The sequence below is a fragment of the Podarcis tiliguerta genome (assembly GCF_965153285.1).
Source record: "Podarcis tiliguerta genome assembly, chromosome: 5".
Lineage (NCBI taxonomy): Eukaryota > Metazoa > Chordata > Lepidosauria > Squamata > Lacertidae > Podarcis > Podarcis tiliguerta.
In genome coordinates, this window is record NC_139538.1 from 53,151,768 (window position 1) to 53,175,636 (window position 23,869).

Below are 23,869 nucleotides of genomic sequence, written 5' to 3' on the forward strand. Positions count from 1 at the left end.
TCATGACACAGAATGTAAACTTCCATCTAGTCTGACTTAAACATATGTTATTAACATATATTATTTGCATACAGAGCAGTGTGGAAATTACATTTCCCAACACTAATAAAGAGTTTGGTGTATATGTCTATGGAAAGCATTCATTACCTATCATCATGCTTCACAGTTATTGCAAGGTGTTGCAAACCTTATTGCCCGAAACTCAGATTTTGGCCACATGCTACGTCAACTGCAACAGATCACCATGGAAAATCTGAACTGAACTGACACTTTGCTTATATGACACAAAACTGACAAGGTCTGTCACTCAAAGTGGGCAGAACAATGCAAAAAGTTTAGTGGGACATCTTCAGGGGGTTTTAAGAAATGAAATAGAAACTATTGTATACTACTGTAGAGATTGCCTATGCCTCTTATACACATGAACATTCAAACTTGGACAAGCAGTAAGCAGTGCAGCACTTGCTCACTATGGGCAGTATTCCACTAATTTGCAGCGCACAGGGATTCCCGCTAGTGCACTGGGACTTTCCTTCCTCTGAATCCTATCCCACCCTCACCCCCAAATCTGCTCCACAGGGAGGTTTATTATGTTAACTAAGCAGAAATGCTTGCACTGATGGCACCAATTCCTTAGAGCCACACTGAACCCCACCCAAAATTTCTACTGTGTTGACTTGGGCAAGTTACTATTTCTCAGTTTAATACATCTACCTCACATGCTAGGAATCTGCTATACTGAGATCTGACTTAAGTACTTGGGAAGCAGGGAGAAATCAAAAACAAAGAAAGCCATCTATGTTTTCTAGAGAGAGGGCATGTAAGAGAGAGCTTTGCTTCTACCCTTGAAAGTTACCTTTTGCTTCTGTTAACATGTAACCAACAGTGCTTTCAACAATGTACTCAGTCATCAACAGCGACAACTTCCTTGATCCTGCTGCCTCCTAATACAAATGGAGAATGAGACTCATAGGAGAGGTGGAGCCTCACATTTCACAGTATACAATGCTGTTAGTGATAAGTAACAGAGTTCCTTGAAACCATCACTGAAAGGTAACATCAGTATCACAGTGTCAGCAGCAATATGCCTTACAATATGCAGGTGGTCTTTAAAAGAGTAGCTGTGAAACTTAAAACATTAAACTTTAAACCTTGTTTTTAAGACATTCTGTTAGCGCTAGATGCAAGTGACAGAGAGCAACTGCAGCTGCTCCAAATTTGCCGTATCTGATTAGAGTTCTCAGTTTCCCCAGGGCAGGCAATCAGCTTGCAGCATCTGGAAAGGAATTCATTCAACTGCTCCAGCAGGTCTTAGTAGCCCTTGTAGGCCAATGCATAAGCTCTTGGGCAAGGAAGTTCCAGGTTCCAGGGCAAGAGAACCATCAGCAAAGTGGTTTGTCAATTGAACTCTTCAGTACTCATGCTGGGATGTGTGTGTGCGCGCGCGCACCCACGCACACATGCAAAGGATTGGCTGCAAATGTCCAGTGCTGTAAATAACAGCACGGAAGAAATGTAACAGAGGATCTCAGAGGATTCCTCACCCCCCCCCCCCAGTAAATGAAGAAAGCAATACTTCTGAACACCAACTCCACACTGTTCAGAAGAAATCATCCTATAAAATGGAAATCTAGGCTTGGCTTTCTAATTGCTCTAGAATATATATTCCCATGGGACGTGGGTGGCGCTGTGGGTACAAGCCTCAGCACCTAGGGCTTGCCGATCGAAAGGTCGGTGGTTCGAATCCCCGCGGCGGGGTGCGCTCCCGTTGCTCGGTCCCAGCGCCTGCCAACCTAGCAGTTCGAAAGCACCCCCGGGTGCAAGTAGATAAATAGGGACCGCTTACCGGCGGGAAGGTAAACGGCGTTCCGTGTGCTGCGCTGGCTCGCCAGATGCAGCTTTGTCATGCTGGCCATGTGACCCGGAAGTGTCTCCGGACAGCGCTGGCCCTCGGCCTCTTGAGTGAGATGGGCGCACAACCCTAGAGTCTGTCAAGACTGGCCCGTACAGGCAGGGGTACCTTTACCTTTACCTTTTATATATTCCCATACTTCCAAAGATCCCATTTTCAGACACATGGACAATTTATTTGTTCTAATGCAAAGGGGGGGGGCAGATCTGAACAATATATCAGTTTGCCTGAGAAATGCAACAAAACCAGTGTTAAGGGCAGTAAAAACTTTTAACTGATTCAGCCTCATTAGTTTATAAATCATAGTTTAAAATGCTTACTTTATTTCATGCTAGATCTTGTTATGCTTTATTTACATTCACTTGGCATAATACAGCACATTCCACATGCCACTCAATCTCCTTGCAACAGGGAACGGGAAAATGACTGCTAGCTCTATGACTGGAGCTCTAAAATATTCCTATCACATGCTCTGCACAGGTGCATGACCTATTTGGCCCAGCAGTTATGGAAACTCTTCAAGATTGAATGGCCGGGGAGAAATATGCAAAATAAAACGTGAGTTATAGAAACCAAAGATGATAGAAACTCTTTTGAGTTTTTACATTTCTTTGATCTGCTTCCCTTAAGAGTCTTAAAAGGGGAAAAAAGAAGTGGTGCAGTATTAATTAGTACATATATATATATATAGAGAGAGAGAGAGCTGTGGGTGCAATGTTCTTTCAGTGTTGCTCTAGAACTTATTTTACGTTGTCTGTGAGTCTGCTAAAATGAATCGCCAAGACAGAAAAGCAGCTGGTATTGAGTGTAGGAAGTTCCCTAGCTCAGCATTGGATCTTTTGAATAAATGTGCCCCTACCCAAGCAACCACAGACAAACTCAACAAAGAAAAGGAAGCATCAAAGCTTCATTTAGAACAGCTCCTCTTCAGTGATGCAAAATTTTCAAAGAGTCGCTTTTCAGAATATATAAAAAACCGAAGTACTCCGCATTATATGTTCTGCATTTATTGACACATTGATTACCTGAAGACATGGTGAAAGAAGAGCATCTAGAAATCAACCGCCTTATATCAATGTGACTATTGCTACTTGTCATTCCATCTATTTGAAGCATCCATAATGAAGCAGCTTAATCTAGATGGGTCAATAAAGACAGTGGTCTGGTGAGCACACCACGGCAAGCCAAACCTTGACCTAGAACAAATGTGCAGTTTCCTGGAGAAGAGATCACAGTTACTTTACACCTCCCTAGTCATTTTGCTGCTGCCCTGAACTAAACCAATGTATATCTTCATGTACCATGCAAACCCACCTCGTTGACAAGCTCCCTCCAGAATAACCACTAAAGTTTGTTCTTAGTTACAGCTCATTGTTAGTTTGGAGAGAACTTAACCGCAAGCCTGGGTTTGGATGATGCACTGAGCCAAAGCTTGGCTTAGTTCAAGCTCAGCAGTAAAGGACCAGGCATGAGTAAAGCAACTATGAGCTCCTTGGGGGAGTTTGGGAAAGTAAGCTACTGTCTTTTACTGAACTATCTAGGTTTGAATGTCAGCAATGTGTGAACCAGGCTAGTATCTTATAAATAATAGATGCTCATTTATAAACCATCACTAGAACCGGCAAATTACCTATATCTAAATCAATGTGACGTATAGTCTGACCCCGTCCACCAAATAATGTAACGTGTTACATGTGCATCTTCATGATAAATCAAACTTGTACTCTTATCAAACCCTACAAAACAGAGTATAAGACATATTCCTCTAAACCTAAGGTTATTAGTATAGTGGTACATCGAGTTAAGAACTTCTGGAGGTCCGTTCTTAACCTGATACTGTTCTTAACCTGAAGCACCACTTTAACTAATGGGGCCTCCCGCTGCCGCCGCGCTGCCACTACACGATTTCTGTTCTCATCCTGAAGCAAAGTTCTTAACCTGAGGTACTATTTCTGGGTTAGCGGAGTCTGTAACCTGAAGCGTATGTAACCTGAAACGTATGTACTGTACTGACTTTGTTTCAAATATTATTTTTTTCTTTTTAAAATAGTCCTTATGGATTCAGATTGAGGAGGAAAAATACACAATTTAAACCCAGTTGTTGTAGCTCTAACTTTTAGCCCTAGCTTTCTGAGAAGAGAAACACTTCCCTAGATTAAGTCATCAATCAGGATCATGTCACATCACCACAACCAACCTCCTTCTAGAGTAGTCTCATAAGGGTTTGCTTCTGCTCACTAAGAAATTTAAACTAGCTCCTACACATTTTGAATAATGCCACAAATTTGAATAATGCCACAACCAACCACAAAAGAAAGTTCTATATAAGCCTCTATCATAGGTCCCTGGCATTGTCGATAAGTATCACTACTTTAGCAAATAGCAGACTGTCATCTGAAATCAGCTAAAATACAATGAGGCTAATAAAGTATCCATCAGGAAGATGCGAAGTGCCAGCTGCGTTGTGTGTGGGGTTGGCAAGAAATCTGCAATCCTTTCAGTGTTATAGTGGCAGGCTCACAAGAGAATGTGGCTAAACAACATCCTGTTGGGCTTTTGCTCTGCTGTGGTTTTCCATTTCTGCTTAGGCAGCAAAGCCAAGTTTACTGAAAAAGGTTAACTAAATTCCACAGCCAGGGAACTGTGAAAAAGCCAGAGCTCAGGGGATTTAGGCTGCCAAAGCTTGACTTTGCGGATGTGGAGTTGCAGACTACTACTGTACCATTTTTCAATGCTGCTGAATCCCTCAAAACCTAACCACAGAAAACTGGTTCTCAAGCACTGCACAATAAATACCTTCTGCTTATGACCACAGCCTATCAGAGGTATTTAGCGTAATGATTAATCACAGATGAATTGGCCTCTTGTTTCTATTCTGACATTTTGGAATCCTTTCTACTATTCTCTCTCCATCTGATATCAAGCCATGTCAGGAGAGTGAAATGGACCAACTGAAATAATTACATTTCCTGCGGCTTTTATGCAAATTGGAAGAAGTTTCCACTAAAACACCTTGTTCAAGTAATAGAAGATTCTCTAGAGTTTTAAAACATTCTGCGATATTAACATTTTTCTCAGAAGCTATTAGTTCTACTGTACACTTCAAAGTATACCTTCTTTAAAATTTGCGGACTCAACGGAAAAGTTTTTGAGAAAGCAGACAGCTGGCCAAAGTAAAGACATTGTGGGCTTAAATTGAAACTAATTTGCATGAAAATGTGCATGCCAAGAGAGCCTGAGAAATGCCACAGGGCAAGGAAGCTGAGCTTAAAAAACAAAATGAGTATCTTTTGACAACTCATATAAAAGCTTAAGGTTAATGAAGGACAAAACAAAAAGGTGTTCACATACAACCATATATTTTCCATTCAAAAGAATATAAAGCAGGAGCTGTCTGATAGTACCTTTGATAGTAAAGGGACAGAACAACTTTGGAATAAAAAGCATGGGAACTTAAGTTTGGGCTATAGTTCATTGTATACAATTTTTTATTTTTGCTTTCTTACAGGAAAGTACTCAACCAAGCTATAGAGAAAGAGCAAACTATATAAGGACCAGACACAAAGCCTTGACACACACTGCTATAAATCTTAAGTCTCAGTGTTCTGATCCCATGTTTGCAATATGTACAATAATATCACAACTAAGAGGGTGGAGCCAATCATGGGAGTTTTTTCCACCAGATCATCACCTTACTGGGAAGTTTATAATGCAAGATACATTGAAATTACCAGTACAGTGTCATAGTGCATGTATAAATACATAAATGCATAGTGCATGTGTAAATTAAACACACTGGGCACTTTCAGGTTGGCAGTCTGCCATCTACAGATAGCAAAGATGCTTTTCCTGACTGGTGCTAGACATCCATGCCTCATCCTTATGTGAAAGCCAGCGAGTAATAAAGAAATGACATGAACTGTCAGCCAGTAGCAGTAGTCTTCCAAAGTCCAATTAAAGTAATGGAATGCTTAGCCTTCAGACAATCCTGGCCTGCTCACTTCTATGCACAGTATCAAGTGGAATTGTTTATGAAGGATATTGACAAGCCAGAACGTGTGCAGAGGAGGGCAACCAACATGATCATGGAATGGTTGAGGAAGTTGGGCATGTCTAGTCTGGTAAAGAGGAGACTGAGAAGATGTACGATAACCATCTTCAAATATCTAAAGGGCTGTCACATGGAAGATGGAGCAAGTTTGTTTTTTCCTGCTCCAGAGACTAAGACCCGAACCAATGGATTCAAGCTACAAGAAAGGAGATTCTGACTAAACATCAGGAGGGACTTTTTAACAGTAAGAGCTGTTCGACAGTGGAACAGCCTTCCATGAGAGGTGATGGACTCTCCTTCCTTGGAGGTTCTTAAGCAGAGGTTGGATGGCCATCTGTCAGGGATGATTTAGTTGAGATTCCTGCATTGCACTAGATGGAAGAGATGACTCTCAGGATACCTTCCAACTCTACAATTCTTTGGTTCTATGTTCTCCTACTAAATCAAATAGGTCTGTTTATCACCATTATTTTTTATCTCTTTTAGACAAGTCAAGGTGATGAAGGATAACATAGATCATTGTTGGAAGGGAAGGTTGTATACTACTTTGTATTTTCCAACTGAATGTATTAGTGAGAGAAAATATAAAGACCAAAAAGAATGAATCTTGAACAAAAAATTTCATCCCTGGGCCAGGCTCAGAAGAACTGGCTTTGGAGGCCATATCTACCATTTAAAAGCTGCTTGCATGTGAGAAAAAGGATTGATGGGTATGAGAGTTATAGGAGTGTTACTTCTAAGCAGAATACACAGCATAGGGCTACATAGGCAGTTTGACCAGGTATAAGGGAGCTTCCTATATGTATGGAATTAAGCTGAACTTCCTTGGAGTTTGTTACTGAGATGCATGTTTAACTTCTAGGGCTGAAATCTCTTTTGAGTCATTCAATTCCTTACAAACACTTTACCACCATAAGTGCTCTCTGTAGTTCCAAGGAAGGCCAATTTAGGAAGACTGTATTTCACACTTTCTGCCAAAAGCTGGATCAGCACATCTTTGTAGCATTTATGGAAAGAGTATCACATTTTTAGATGGAAAAGCCAGGTAACCACTAAAAATGCATTTTGTCAGGGCAATATTCTGTCTTGCTCAGCAGATGGAAGCACATTTCGAAACACCACTGCACTTTAGTAACTGGTGAGAAGCTCAATTTAGGCTGGAAGGAAGCTTTCCTAGCCAAACCAATAAAAAAACTTTACACAGGAATATATAATTTAAAAGAACAGGATCAAAGGATATGAAAATTACAAGTCAGGGTGGGGAAAAGTACTCTAGACCCAAAGATCAACTGTCATCAGTGATTTTTCCCTCATCAATCTATTAAAGTTTGAGGTTTATCTATTCATATGCAGGGGGCAGGCAGCACATTTGCAGCTTTTCCAAAGTGGCATATGAAATATAAAAGATTTGCAAAAATAATTCTGCCCCCAAGCAGCGATCATTCTTGAACATGAACCAGCCATCCTTATTTTGAAAGAAGTTACTGGCAAAAGTAGTGCTTCCATTTGTACTTCAAGGCAACTGATTTCCCCAACACATTTAGATGCTAAAGCTGCAACCATAGTTGCAACCTTGATTCACAGATACTATCGGACTGAGGAAGCTATTTTACTTCTTATCAGGAGCCAGTCCCATCATAAAATGAAGGCAAGACAGGGATACTTCAGCCAGCAAATGTGGAGAAAAGGCAGACTTGGGGCTTAATTGCCTTGCTTGACATGCAAATGAAAAGAGCAAGTGGCAAGACCAGTGCTTTGGGTAGCATGCTGTGTAACAGCAATATATGGACTACCGGACTGGGAGAGGAATTGGCGTTCAACATGATGGTGGCAGATTTATGATGTATACATTTAAATCTGTAAATGCATTTAGAGTTGATGCTTCAGGCAGCAGAATATCTTGATGGGGAAGTTATCAAATGCATACTCTCTCTCAAACCATATTCTTGGCAAATCTCCCTTGAAGATTCATATCTTCCCATTCCCTCTAGAACAGAGACAGAGAGCACAAGCAGAGGCTGATGAGGTGGCAGAGGCAGGGCTGCACTGCTTACCTGGCTTCCCAACACTGCACATTGGTGCTGGTTACTGAAGCAAGGGGTTCAGCATGGGAACATAAGCAGGAGTGTCAGATGGGTGCTGCTGAGCCCACACTGCATTGATCTCTGCTGCCTCCCCACTTCCCATCTCAGTAACCAGCAGCACTGTGCACCATGGAGAAGCCAGTTAAGCAGCCTCAGGTAAAGGCACCATTTCGTATTTTTCAAATTTAGAACCATTCCATGCAGCAAACGGTTTCCAGTGTGTGTTCCTAAACAATAGCTAGGTGAACAACATAATTTGAATGCTATTAGGTAGCTGATAGTGTGAGTGTGTTTAAAAAGCCTGGTTTCTCTATGTAAATTTGCAACTCGCACATTTCTTTTTTAATGAAGCACCTTGAAAATCTAGGGAATGGCTGTGGTAGGCAGTAAGGTCACCATTAACACGGCAATAGCGAGGGAGTATTCAAGCCTTGCACAGGCTGAAACTGGAATAAACTTTTTACACTGCAAAAGAAAAGGACGTTACAAAAGGGAAAGCCTCTGAGACACCTCAGCCCTTTCACACTGGGAACAGCATCTGCCAGCTTGGGAGCCACTTCTTGTGTTCTGGTTTGTTTGTTTGTTGTTTCTACCAAAGCAGCTCTGTTCCCCAAGTGAATTACTCAGGAAGCACTGTTGTCCAGAAAAGGGAAAAAAAGCAGTGCTGAAGGCATTACTTCTGGCCCAATAAATGCACTTGCCAGAGCAAAATGGAAATATGCCCCAGAAGCCTCTTTATCAGGATGTAAGATGCCTCTCATACCAATTCAGGCCAACAAACCTTCTAGAAGAATATTGCACATGCAGATTGGCAACACAGCTCAAGAGATCTTTCCCATGCCAGAGGTGATTCTTGGAGGTGCAAAATCAGGATTTAATGCATGTGATGCATACATTCCTCTGCTGAGCTGACCCCTCCGTGCTTTGCAAAAATATCTTAGTGACCTTGTCTCCAATTCTGTGGCCTGCTTTTTTACTGTATGCTTGATATTCTGTTATATACCATATTTTTCACCCTATAGGACACACTTTTCCCCCTCCAAAAATGAAGGGGAAATGTGTGTACGTCCTATGGGGCGTATGCAGGCTTTCGCTGAAGCCTGGAGAGCAAGGGGGGTCGGTGCACACCGACCCCTCTCGCTCTCCAGGCTTCAGGAAGCTATCCGCTAGCCGTGGGAGATGCAGCTCTCCCATGGCTAGCGGAGAGCTTGCCGGCACCCAGAAGCTTGGGGCATGCTGAGCTCAGCACGCCCCAAGCTTCGGGCAGCGCTCCGCTAGCCGTGGGAGAGCTGCGCGACTTCGCACAGCTCTCCCACGGCTTGCGGATAGCAGCCTGTTCTGGGGGCTGGGGTCGGGGGAAGCTCGGGCTTCCCCCGCCCCAGCCCTGCACCTGGGGGGAAAATAATTTTTTTTCTTTATTCCCCCCCCCCCCAAAAAAAACTAGCTGCGTCCTATGGGCCGGTGCGTCCTATGGGGTGAAAAATACGGTACATATCTATATACAGATTTCCATATCTATATTTGCAGATAGTATGAACATTTGGACTGCAATCCTAAAGAAACATTTACTGGAGAGCAAATTCCACTGAGCACAGTGCACATAAGAATTGTTAGAATGTGAGATTGCCTCCCTACCCCCTTTTTTTAATAACAAAATGGGAACTCCAAGCCATAACCCAGAGAACAAGACATTTCTTTATATGGTGACATATACCTAGTAATCAAACACAAAATATGTATTTGGTATTAATTCTTTACATTTTTCTTCTAAACATTGAGCCAATAAGTTAGCTCTATACCTAGTCATCTGATGAACACTGGTATGGTGGTTCATTTACAGTGCTACCTCAGGTTACATACGCTTCAGATTACATACGCTTCAGGTTACAGACTCCGCTAATCCAGAAATAGTATCTCGGGTTAAGAACTTTGCTTCAGGATGAGAACAGAAATCGTGCGGCAGCAGCAGGAGGCCCCATTAGCTAAAGTGGTGCTTCAGGTTAAGAACAGTTTCAGGTTAAGAACGGACCTCTGGAACAAATTAAATATGAAACCAGAGGTACCACTGTATTTCTTTACAGGAAACTAATTAAAGAAACCAAACTGTAAGGAGTTCAACAAAACCCAGAGATATTCTATAGACGTTATATGATTTCAAATCATTAAAAACATACTAAATAAGTTATTTTTCTTACCAACCTTGAACAAAATGGCTGGTATCCACAGAATGACTTTAGGGATGCCCAAGGGTTTTGGCATACCCAGTGGAATTTCTGGTTTTCTTTCCTTTGAACAGAAGATCTTTGCCCAAAGTCACAAGCTGCTTTGAAAGTCCTCTCAGTTTTAAATCTGGTTTGCTAGGTGGCATGGAGGCAACTGTTTGTGAAACCCTAGCCCACAGTCTTCTTGGCATGTAGAACTAGTTGCCCAATTCATTGGATACCAGCCAATAATTCTTACGCAGATAAAAATATAAAATACTCTAGACACTTGAAAGAAAACTGAACAGAAGCCAGCTCCATTTTGGCCAAGCCAAAGCAGAGAGAAGTCATACAGAACAGTCACATCAAACAGCAGACTGAATTCAGACGCATTAATAAAGTAACTTTAGCCTTACCTTATATCTCATTTTAGGGCATGAATGAATGTAAAACCCCATGTAGTAATAGCATAGGTCAGAGGCCTTTTCATGAAGTTGCCTAGTAAAAGCAATTTCCCTGTAAAAGAAGCAATCATTCTGAATGGATAAAAAGATAATACCAGATAGATGTGTTCACAGATGCAAGGAGCTCTTATAATACAGCAAACGTGAAATAAAATGGAATGACCTAAATTTTGGCCTATGTTAAAGGGATGATTACATTTAAGTAAAGAATGGGAATAATAAATGCAGAGACAGTTCCGTATAAGAACCCAACAAAACCACAAACTCTTCTACTTAAGAAAGCCAATTTTGCATTTTGTCCTGCCAAGAAGCTAATCTGAAATTCAAATTGCAAGTGATTAAAGGCACCCTTTTAACAGGTTTCCTATTAATATTCATGCACTGATGTTCTATAGAAGTCTGGCCCAGTCATTGTATTCAGCGGGCTAAGACAGTACATGCAGACTTCAGAGAATTTTAAAATCAACAAGTTTCAGGAAGCTTGCAGTGAGTTTGAGTAATTTACATGCAAATATGCAGCAAGTGCTATTTTCCATATTTGGCGAGTGCTGTCTTCTGTGCTCGTCCCATTTATTTATTTGAAAGAAAAATTACAGTATTTTAGCTTTCTTCTTATTCAGTCTTGAGCCAGCAAGAGGCGAGCGGTAGTTCTCCAGCTTTACATCACTTGGAGACAGTTGCTTTCATCTAACTTGGGACAACACTCTAAGTGATGTGTGTGAAGAATGCACAACTGCCAATTTCTCCTCATTTTGTTCTAGCCAGCAGTACTCCTACTTGGCCTTCCAGCCTCAGCTTTGTTTGAAGTGTTTCAACAAAGTAGGTGGCAGATGAGGACTAAAAATGGTCTGCTGCTAATGGTCTGCAATTCCTCTTGCAGGTAGTGGCTGAGCCACTGCGGTATCCTAGATTTCTTTTGGGGGGGGGCATTCTAACTGCTAAGTAAAAAAAGACAGACAACTAAAACAGAAGTTTAAGTAAGCCTGCCTGAATGACACAAGATATATACAAGGGTAGCCAATGTGCCCGTTATTCAAGCAAATATGACAACCCACTCATTGTAGATGTTTCTTTGGGATTTATTTATTTATTTGCCTACAAAGACCTGAAAAGGACAAAGTCCATAGATTTCGCAGTCATTAATATTTGCCTTAATGACTTCAGGTAGCATTATGCGTGTTAACTTATGTGTGAATTTTCATTTTGAGAGTAAAACCAGTCAAACAAATCCCTTTATAAATATATATTATGTTTGTCCTTTTGGTTGCTTTTCCAGAACCAGAAGTTACAACATACCACTTCATCATTTGTCTAATGCATGGGTAGGCAAACTAAGGCCCAAGGGTCAGATCCGGCCCAATTGCCTTCTAAATCCGGCCCGCGGGCGGCCCAGGAATCAGCGTATTTTTACATGAGTAGAATGTGTCCTTTTATTTAAAATGCATCTCTGGGTTAGTTGTGGGGCATAGGAATTTGTTCATTATTTCCCCCCCCCAAAATATAGTCTGGCCCCCCCACTGCCCAAGGTCTAAGGGACAGTAGACCAGCCCCTACTGAAAAAGTTTGCTGAGCCCTGGTCTAATGGATTGGGTTCTTAGACTGGGTTTTTCTGAAGGGGCCCACCCATTTAAATTTGTTTAAGCAATATTTTAAAATAGGATTCAAACTAATAATGCCACCAAGCTCAGGCAAGGTTTTTCCAAACATCCCTGAATAAAATTGGTAACAGCCTCTATAGTATCAAGTTCCTCCGCAGATTCTTAAGGGCTCTCTATTCCTAGCCTTCTGTTAACTTAGGTAACTAAATTACTTTAGTAACTTCACATTAAGGCTTCAACTCCTGGAGGGAGTTCATATTTACTCCAGGTTTAAGAAGCTGGCAACCTGACTCATGAAAACAGACAGAACCTAACCAAATTTACACCAGGGATGGGAAAATCTGTGGACTTCAAGATATTGGTTATCCCACTTTACATCACCCTTGAAGACAGTTCTTTTCATTTGAGTTTAAGTAAGCTTGTCTAGGTGTCACCTTACATACTCTATAGCAGGCATGGCCAAACTTGGCCCTCCAGCTGTTTTAGGACTACAATTCCCATCATCCCTGACCACTGGTCCTGTTAGCTAGGGATGATGGGAGCTGCAGTCCCAAAACAGCTGGATGGCCAAGTTTGGCCATGCCTGATCTATAGGCAAGGGCAGCCAGTGGGCCTGCCAAATGCTGAACTATAGCTTCCTTTATGCTGGCTGAGGCAGTTGGGTGTTGAAGTCCAACAAAAGCTGAAGAGCCAGGGGTTCCACACTCCTCCTTTACAGTTTATTATATACCATACTGAAAGTACTTCAGGCAACCCAAAACACTGCTAAATCAGCATATTATCAAGGAATAGGAAACTAAAAACATCACTATTGGCAGCGCTCCTGTGAGGGAAAAGCATTCCATCTGTAGGCAAGGCAAATGTGAAAGTGTGGGATTGACACCACACTGGTCAGTTCCAACTGAAAAAACAAAGAAACAAAGCCACTCTCTGCATTTAAGGGAGTCACTTGTGGGAATGGTCCTTCATGCAAACAAACGGACAACATTATTATGTGAATACAAAACTGAGTGATGATGACCTGGTTTTGGATCTGTGAGAAAGGGAAGCAAAACAGCAACAGAACAGTCGTTTGAAATGGCCCAATACAGCAAAAGTGGTACCACACGGCTGATCTGGCCACACGTTTCACTTCTTACTTCCATCTTCCAAAGTAGATTAAACACTTTGCTTTAAACACTGAAGTCAGCCTAACTTAAATACTCAGACCAATTAAATTAGAACCTATGAAGTAAATGTTTTTCTTTCTCTAAAAATGTTAAAATAAAATAAAGCTAAGCAGGCCTTTCATGTAAGACTTTGGTTTTCATTTTTCATTCTATGCTTTAAAATGTCAATAGACTTTTAAATGACTACTATATAATTAAAAAATACTTCCTTACCTTAGTGCAGAGTATACGCCTAAAGATAGGGAAGAATAATCAGGATCATAGTAGAGATACACAGATGACACAGACTTTGGAAGGATGTCAATGACACCCACAGCAATTATCTTTCCATCAAACCAATACTGCTGGTGGAAAGAACCATAGCCACAATCTGGACCATTAGGTAGATTTTCTGCCTAGAGAGGATAGATCAGCATAAATTCAATTGCAAAATTTAATATAAATTTAATATAAAACCGTAACATTATCTTTAACAATGAGAACCATTTTGAAATTCAAACAAGCAAATGCACTGAGTAACATAAAACTGAGATAAAAGTAAGACTTTGCTCAGTGAATTAGGCCCTTCTTAGCTATCTGGCCCTTTCACGTAACCAAAGCCAAACAAAATAACAGGTGGAAATCTGAAAGTTTTAGGTGTAGAAATAAGAGATTTTAAGAGCTTTCTATGGAGCTATTTCCGAAACAGTTTACAATATATTCACATGTTACGTTAATATTTATTAACTGACAACCACCAAATCTTGCTTTCGTTGCCTTGCAGGCTTCCTTATATTGAAGACTACTGGCCTCAAATGTCATGCCTGGAAATAAGGGGTTAACATTTCTTAGCAGAGTTATGAGTGACACTGAAACTGATTAGCCATAAAATGAATAAACAGACAAATGAGTAAACAGAATCCAACAGAACAGATTCTGCTCACTGGTTCTTCATCTTTAAAAGATGTGGCTAACTAGCTGCAATGCAGGCATATGCTGAATAGTATACTTTCACAGGGTTATGAGGATAAGATCATGCATGTGAAGAAAATTTATATAGGGAGCCAGCCCTAAGTTATAAAAAAATCACAAACAAAAGCTTTGTTGGAGAACTATCAACTATATTCAACTGGATTATACTCATTAAATTAGAACTGCTTGAGGTAAGCTCTCTGGAGGAAAAATGGGGTATACATGTTTGAAATAAATCAATAAATGTTAAGCACACTGGGTCCTCCCCTCCTCTTGCAACTTAAGAGACCCTTCTTGTCCAAGACAATAATCTAATTCACCTACACTCCATCACATCAATCTTTTAGCATTTACGGGAATCTTTTCAACAAAACTGGATTAGAAAGGATTCATTTAATAATTCTGCAGAACAATATGATAAAAACATCCACGGCTGAAATATTTTTAGCTTCTGAGCAACCATGCTTCATTTCTGCTATTTAAAACAGATGCAATGGATATAGTTTTAAAACTAAAAAGAATTCACATTTTGATTACTGTTGTTTATATAACACAACTACTATGCATTAGTACTTTACAAAAGGGCATTATTAATATATTAATTCAGTTACTTGAGCTGAAGCTAGCACCTTCAATGAATCCAAAGACATTGGTCACATTTGGATCATCATAGCTCAGCTTAATATGCCAAGATACACACAAGCCTTTTGACCACATAAAAGCCCCTTTGTGGAAAAGCGCAATTAAACTAGGTAGTGTCTAATGTACAATACTTTCTAATTTTGTTTGAGACAGAAAACTATGCAGTTATCAGCTTCTGAACAAGCCAGTTTATTAAACCAACTTCAAACCATGGTTTACAATCCTGGCTTTTCTTGAAGGTAGTAACCATAGTTTTCGGGTTCATATGAGATGGGAAACTTGATTAATTAAGAACTTCCTGGTTTATTCGTGGCACATGTGAAGGGGCTGTATGCATTTGCAAAAAGGTTGTGTCTATCTCAACTTTATGAGTCAAGAAACAGCCATCCATCCAAAGTCAGCTCAGTAACTACTGAATCTAAAGGTACTGAAATACAAACTATGAACATTATTCTTTATATACCACATATGTGTAATCTGTACTAATAGCCTGAGGATGTAGGACAGATTTGCTTCAGCCTCTATGGTATCAAATGCCAGGATGACATTACTTTGTAATAATTTCCAATGAGATTGACACAGGAGGTTATTTTCATTTTTTCCTACAGATAAAAGCTAGTTATAAATTCTACTTGAGTTCCTATTCCATTTTAACCAGTAGCTATTTGTCTGTTATTAGCTGATAGCATAGAAGGGACGCGGGTGGCGCTGTGGGTAAAAGCCTCAGTGCCTAGGGCTTGCCGATTGAAAGGTCGGCGGTTCGAATCCCCGCGGCGGGGTGCGCTCCCGTTGTTCGCTCCCAGCGCCTGCCAACCTAGCAGTTCGAAAGCACTCCCGGGTGCAAGTAGATAAATAGGGACCGCTTACTAGCGGGAAGGTAAACAGCGTTTCCGTGTGTGGCTCTGGCTTACCAGAGCAGCAATGTCACGCTGGCCACGTGACCCGGAAGTGTCTCCAGACAGCGCTGGCCCCCGGCCTCTTGAGTGAGATGGGCGCACAACCCTAGAGTCTGTCAAGACTGGCCCGTACGGGCAGGGGTACCTTTACCTTTACCTATCTGATAGTATACCTTTTTTTTGCACCTAACAACCATCTTATGACTTTCTTAGATGTTATTTTAAAATTTATCCTGTAGTCAGGATAAATAAATAAAAACTGGAAGTAACAGGAAGGTTGCAGGCAAACCATGACCATGGCATGAGACACAACTGAGGCTACGTAGCAGGACTGCTTGGAGTTAAAAGAAGTAAAAAGAATCAGCTGATAATATTTGTACAAGTAGAGAGAGAACTGGAGGAAAGGGAAGAAAGGGAATGCAAAAGTCAGACAACCAAGCAGGGAGGAAGGCTTATGTACAGTGTTTACAAAACTGGAAACTGGCATTTAAGAGAATCATTTTAAGAGCATATAACTATTCAGTAATGAAATAGCTCCCACTGATCTGCATTTATCTTAACAAAAAAAAAATCTTTTCAGTAGTTATAGCTGAAAAAGTACTACAAACTTCAAATAACAAAACAAATCTAGTTTATCCTCCAAAAAAAATCAATCCATAGGCACAGCTTACTCCCATTAGACTAGTTAAGAAACATCAATCACTTCAACAGTGATACATGTCAATTGCTTCTGCTTAACGAGTTGGTGCTTATAAAGAAGAGCTGAAAATCTTTACAGAGTCACTTCCGTGGTAACACAAATAGACTATTCTTTACATATAGACTGCACTTTTCTTTCCAATAACATGTTCATTCTTTTAATAATTTAAAGACTCTACATCAAAAATCAAACAGATTTTTTTGAAAAACTACTTTACTACTGCCAAGAGAGTTGTCTCTAAAGAGTTTATTGAGAATTCAAAAGAAAAACAGAACTCAGTCACATAAAGTTTACTTTTTGTTTTGAAATTATTTGTGACATACATGGTAAAGAGGCTTTGCAACGATCACGTGGAGTTTGCTTTTAGTTGGAGAATTTCAAAAATCCCTATAGCCTTGGATATTTAAGACTTTTTATTTGGCTTCTTCTAATTGAAAACATGTGCAAGTGGTGCCAAACAAAATTCAGTTCAAGATTCAAAATATCAATAAAAAGCATTGCAGGGGGAAAAAATCCTTGGCATAAACCTTCCTTTTTTACAGCAAAGTGTACATAAGCACCCATACAGCCATACAAAATAAGGCAAATAATGGAAATCGGTTGCCTTATTTGACGAGGTGATAAAAGCTCTTTCCCCATTAAGTCTAATGATCCCGATTAGCCTTCATAGCCTTCAGGTTGGGAAAATGTAAAACTGGGTGGGGGTGATTAGATTCAGCAGAGAAAAGGACCAAACTCTCCACACATGGCTTCATTCAAACAGCAACATATCAAATTACTGGTGCAATTACTATAACCTGACAATTTCATTACACCCATGTGGTAGTTAACTCTTTAAGACCTACAACAAACAAAGTCCTCTTAGCTGTTATAAATGAAGTAATCTGAAGCCTCGACTCTAAAACCTGTTCTAATTATTCACCAGCCCTGGTTATCTGTTTTTAAGAAGCAAAAACAAAGTTGAAAACATTTAGGTGCCTTTGAGGTTTATTTTTATTTATTTTTAAGGCAAAGGAACTCAAAACACAAAATGGTTATTGAAAAGGCAAAGCACATATTCTGCTTTGATAACTTCAAGATTATATTTTGCAAAGTAGGCTATAGTGCGTAAGATATGTTCATCCTTACTCATCCAAATCTGCCCAAATATTTTTCTCAAAGTAAGATAGGTTAACATGCATTCTCAGTGAGGTTTGTTACTTGCCACTCAACTGCAGGGGAGCACTAGAGAGAAGCTTAGTGATGATAGGATACACTATATATCCTAGCAGAATAGTAGGGTGAAGCATCTCCAGCAGGCTGGGGTGGGATGGATGTGTAAAGAACCTACAAACAAATTCTGCCTCACCAAAAATACCATTAGTCAAACATATAATACAAACCTGTTTTTCTAATGGCATGTATAAACTGAGCCTTACGGGGGCTCTATGTGTTTTCATACTGATCTGCCTTAAAAAAACTGCCCACCCTGTAAGGTATCCAACAGCAGTCTGTGCTAATATTTTGCATCAGTGAGTAAGGATTAGCCATCCACTCATGAATTGGGGGGGGGGGGGTGAAATCTGCAAAGTATCCTATCGATTCTGATGGGGGTTTCAAATTCTCATGTTATGGCTAATTAAGGAGATCAGACAAGCTAAATCTGATCAAGAAGCCAAACACTGTTTCAAGAAGGAAAGCAAGTAGGGAGTCAAGAAAGGAATGCATTTCAGAAGCCCCACATGCACGGGATAGGATATTTTAAAAGGTATCAATTTGCAATTCCAAGTGGATACTTGAAAAACAAAAGGGAAATTATGCTTGTCGCATTTAAATCTTTTAGTTATTAAGCTTAAAAAATCTATTATGTGCAGTTAATAATTTTAAAGAAACACGTGTCAGAAAAATACATCAATAAATTTCTTTAGTGAACATCCATTAATCAGATTTTGGGTTGTTCAATGTATATGCAAATTTATTTAGTTGCCTAACACAAAGTTGCCTTACACAGGGCAGACTCTAGGCAACTTGCAATCAACATGCAAAATTATTAAAAACTTCAGGCATTTAAAATTTAACCAAACCAAAATGGGCACTTAAATGCAAATTGTATTCATTCATTCAGTCAGTCAGTCTGTAATCCCAGGGCAGTGTACAAAATCAAGAACATAATTTATGGAGTATAATAATAAAAGCATAATACAGATCATAATAATAGACAGCGTAATAATAAAATAATCATAATAACAGACCCCCCCACACACATAACAGGCCATAGATTTAATTGCTGAAGGTTTGGGTAAAGATGAATGTTTGTGCCTGGCACCTAAAGACAGGTAAGGATGGTGCCAGGTAAGCCTCTCTGGGGAGAGCATAGATGGGGAGCTACAACAGAAAAGACCTATTCCCGTGTTGTCATCTTCCAAACCTCTCAGGGACGTGGAGAAGGACCTCAGGTGACAAGTGCAGGGTCAGTTCATAATGGGGAGAGGCAGTATTTGAAGTCCTGAGCCATGCAAGCTTTTATAAGTCAGTGCCAGTACTTTGAAATGGACCCAGAAACTAATTGGCAGCCAGTGCCATTGAGCCAAGATCAGCGTTATAAGCTGAACTTGTATTGTCCTGGTGAGCAACCTAGCCATCAAATTTGGCACCAGCTGAAGTTTCTGACCAAACTGCGGGAGGCAGTGGAAGACAGGAGTGCCTGGCGTGCTCTGGTCCATGGGGTCACGAAGAGTCGGACACGACTAAATGACTAAACAACAACAACAACAATAAGAAGTTTCTGAACCATCTTCAGGGGCAGCCCCACATATAGCGCTTTGCAATAGTCCAACTTAGTGGTTACCAGAGCATAGGCCACAGAAATTGGGCTAGCCCTGTGCAGATAGGGGCACAGCTGGACCACCAGCCAAAGAAGGCATTCTGGACTACCAAGGCCACCTGACAGTAATGAATCCAGGAACACCCCCAAGCCACGTACCTGCTCCTCTATATTGTTTAACATTCAAACTGGGCTAACATATGCCCTACATTGGGGTGGTGAGCTCTCAGGGGCTGGATGCAGGCCTTCCACGTCTCTCTATTTAGCCCTCAGAACTCTCCCCAGGCCCTTCCCAACTTAATTCACAAGGGAATGAAACTTGTGGGCTGAAAAAGGATCCGCACCCCTGCCCTACATCCACCCCACTGCCAAAACATCAGACTCAGCAACTGAAAACTGGCTAGCGTTAGCTCTAATTCAGGGGTTTAAATGTATGTGTTCCTCACTGTGTGAGGGAAAGAGGAGAAGGCCATTTTGAAATGGGGAGCCTGTTCCCTGTGTGAATTTGAATCCTGACTGCTAACCACACAGGGAGCCTATATGCAGACAGCAGGCTTCCTGCTTTAGAACATCTGCCCCAAATGTGGGCAGTGGCTGGGATGGAAGGAAGCAAACACAGCCAAGCTCTTTCCCTCACACTATGGGGAAGGTGCATGTATGAGTGTCCGGACATGGATCCAGTCATTATGCAACTGGTATACCAACAAAAAAATCCAGTAAACGGAAGCAATCGATAATGTGGTGTAAAATCTGGATTTTACACATACACATACCAGGATTCAGCAAGCCTGAAAAGGTTTTTAGGGTGTCACAGCGAAGACTTACCCATGGCCTTATTTATTAGCTTGCATAGGTTAACCTTTACAACAAAATTCACTTTGATGGACAAGTCCCCATGATCATTTGGAAAAAACAACAACCAAAAAACAAATTTTGTATTCCACCTTGTCTCCAAGAATTCCAAGGTGGCACACGTGGTTCTTCCCCTATTTTATCACCACAACAACTTTGTAAGGTAGGTAAGGAAGTAAGAATGAGAGAAACTGACTGATCACCTAATGAGCTTCATGGCAGAATGGTGATCTGAACCACTAATGAAATATTAAAAAGGTAAAGGTACCCCTGCCTGTACGGGCCAGTCTTGACAGACTCTAGGGTTGTGCGCCCATCTCACTCAAAGAGGCTGGGGGCCAGCGCTGTCCGAAGACACTTCCGGGTCACGTGGCTAGCGTGACATCGCTGCTCTGGCGAGCCAGAGCTGCACACGGAAACGCTGTTTACCTTCCCGCTAGTAAGCGGTCCCTATTTATCTACTTGCACCCGAGAGTGCTTTCGAACTGCTAGGTTGGCAGGCGCTGGGACCGAACAACGGGAGCGCACCCCGCTGCGGGGATTCGAACCGCCGACCTTTCAATAGGCAAGCCCTAGGCGCTGAGGCTTTAACCCACAGCACCACCCGCATCCCTAATGAAATATTATCTTCATTCAAGAATCATACGTTAGTCCTGTATAGTATTAAGTTAAGAAATCTTGTGCAAACTCATTTAGCATTTTTAAGAGACTCAAAGTATTCAACAAGTCACAACAAAATCAAATAGATGCAGATTATCCAATTTACTGGAACTGAGGAAATGTTATGTTTTGCATTATAAATGTAATGGCAGACACCAGGCAGAGGAGGTGAACTATAAATCTGTATTAAAAATGTAAATATTTTGAGTTAAAACATTATTTCTTACCTCAAGTGGAGATTCACAGAGGAACCTTGTGAACTGCATTTGGGATGTTTATCCGGAGTCCAGGGCACCAAGGATGCATGTCCAGTATGCAACAACACACATAAACATAACAAAGAGAAAAACAAATAAATCAGAAGGTTTTTCAACATAGATGTATTGCTAACTATTACGTTAGGAATTCAACTTGTACTTAACTAGCAGCCTCATACGCAGCGTTGCTGTGAATTGCTAACAAACTCCAAAAAACACAATGCAATTTTGAAATCAGTAGTTAAAATTACTGCATCCCCCCCCCCCCACGTGCAGTTCTCTATTTTAATTCAAAGCATCGGCATCCAAACAGCATCCAAACAGACAAAGATCTGTTCTCAGGAACCATTATGCATAATTTAGCTATGATATCTTAAGTGGTGTCCAAATCTATAGTGAACTGACAAAATATACAGTAGAAGCCTGACTAAGGTATATTCAATGGGTTACGATAAATTTACAGATGAGTTCAAATTGCCTCTTCTATAAACCACAACAACATTTAGAAATAAGAAGGGCAATAATTGCTTTGTGAAAATCCCCCATGGTATGAATAAAATAGTAGCTTTCTTAAGTTAAATGCTTGGAAATTTATTTAGGTGGCTTTGGTGTTTGAAAACTGCTGCATCCTTAACTATTCTGCAATGAACTAGGCCCTCATTTGAAGTTACTAACTAAAGTTAACAAATTCTTCAGAGAAAAGTCGGTTGGCAAGACTACGAACAACATTAAGCTAGGGACTGGAATATTTGAAAGACTAGATATTTACAGTAAAATTGCAGGATTGTCTAATGAAACAGTTGTAGAAACTAGGAACCAGGATAGCAATTAGATCTCGTACATACGTCAAGTGATCCAAGATTCTCAGGTATGGCCTAATAATGTTGAAAATTCATTTCCTCATCACATTATCCTGGGTGGGGATTTTCGCCCATATTTGCAGTATCCAACTCCCAAAAACACAGGGCAGGAATCTTTCAACCCACTGATGTTTTGCTCTGGCTTAGTCTGTCAAACTTTGCATGGCAGAGTTGCATCCCCCCCTCCCCCAACCCTATCACACAAATGGTCTGCTGTAGGAGGACAGGCACTTCACACTGCCATCTCAAAAAGAGGGAAGAAATCATACTAAAAGCACCTTCCCACATGAAAGCCTTGCTCACCTGACATGCTCTATGTGTGAGGACAAGCAAACTACCACCCAACCAACAGAACATCACCTCCTCACCCCTGCACTCCTCAAAGTCTGCTCTAGATGGTTGAGGGGACCTCACTGGAACGGGAGTCTTCCCCAAGCATCTCCAAAACGGTCAAGTGGCAGGGTAAAGGGACCCCTGACCATTAGGTCCAGTCGCGGATGACTCTGGGGTTGGGGCACTCATCTTGCTTTACTGGCCGAGGGAGCCGGCATTTGTCCGCAGACAGCTTCCGGGTCATGTGGCCAGCATGACTAAGCTGCATCTGGAGAACCAGAGCAGTGCACGGAAACGCCGTTTACCTTCCCGCCAGAGCGGTACCTATTTATCTACTCGCACTCAGACATGCTTTCGAACTGCTAGGTTGGCAGGAGCTGGGACTGAGCAACTGGAGCTCACCCTATCGTGGGGATTCGAACTGCCGACCTTCTGATTGGCAAGTCCTAGGCTCTGTCCACAGCACCACCCGCGTCCCTAAGTGGCAGGTACCCTTTTCCAAAGGATCCGGTGCATCTGTGAAGAATGTCTGAATATGGCGTTTAAGGTGACTGCTGCATGGATGCATCCAATACATTAATTTCAGCAGCACAGTTTGTGACACAGTAACATCTGGTTGGCCACTGAGTGACTAGAATGCTGGACTAGATATGCCCTTGGTCTGATCCAGCAGTACGGTTCTTATAGTCCATTTGTACAGAATGTGACATTTCAAGAAGAAAGACATAATGTATTGCTGACACAAGAGCCCCTCTAGTAAGCATAAACCACTTGAAAGCCCTTTTTAAAAATGAGAAAAGCCTGGAGCTTTCAGTTTATACTGGAGGAACCACAAATAACTCGGAGCACACCTGCAAAAGAGCAGCACACAAAGATGGTAGCTGAATGACATTTTGAGCAATGATTCAAAAGAGCAATATACAATTTGTAAGAGGGTCCAGTATCTGAACATCACTTGGAAAGGTCCTGGTCTGCAAGACTTTGATTTCACACCTACAGCAAATTTAGACAAAGAGGTTGGTTTTAAATCATTGAGCCCCCCTCCCTACAGTTTAGCAAGCATCCTTATATATTAGTGCCTTATAAATCATTCAACACATACTAATGATGGCAGGCATTTATTTTGCTGGTTAACAAGAGTGTGGGTGGGGACTAGGTTGGGATTCAACCTTAGGGCCTGGTTTAGACAATCTACGGCCTAAAATTTTGGGTCTCTTAAACTGATTGATTTATATGCAAATAAAGGTGTTTTTTGTAAACTGCTTTGAGTTTTGTTTCTACAGTCAAGCGGTATATAAATTTTACAAAATTAAAAAATGATAAACCTTGTTTATTGCTCACTATCAGTTGCTACTGAAAAGTTTGCATTTCTTGAAACCATTGAGTAAAGCAGGCATTAAGAACATAATAGCCATAAATTGCTAGGGTAGCATATG

The 23,869-nt window shown here is 41.0% G+C and overlaps 1 protein-coding gene across 12 annotated transcripts in view; it reads right to left on the minus strand.

Moving 5' to 3' along the window:
- Positions 1-23,869, minus strand: part of ATE1 (arginyltransferase 1) — a 71,859-nt gene that overhangs the window by 24,645 nt on the left and 23,345 nt on the right. For 11 of the 12 annotated variants that reach the window (XR_014510964.1, XM_083439686.1, XM_083439695.1 and 8 more), the window contains 3 exons: positions 21,211-21,243; positions 13,693-13,874; positions 10,665-10,764 (listed from right to left, as the gene is read on the minus strand). Coding sequence is in view for 11 of the 12 variants with exons in the window: in XM_083439686.1 (XP_083295812.1) it covers positions 10,665-10,764; positions 13,693-13,874; positions 21,211-21,243 (315 nt within the window). In the remaining variant the exon portion in view is untranslated. The remainder of the gene's footprint in view (positions 1-10,664; positions 10,765-13,692; positions 13,875-21,210; positions 21,244-23,869) is intronic. The other variant, XM_083439687.1, reaches the window with a different exon arrangement.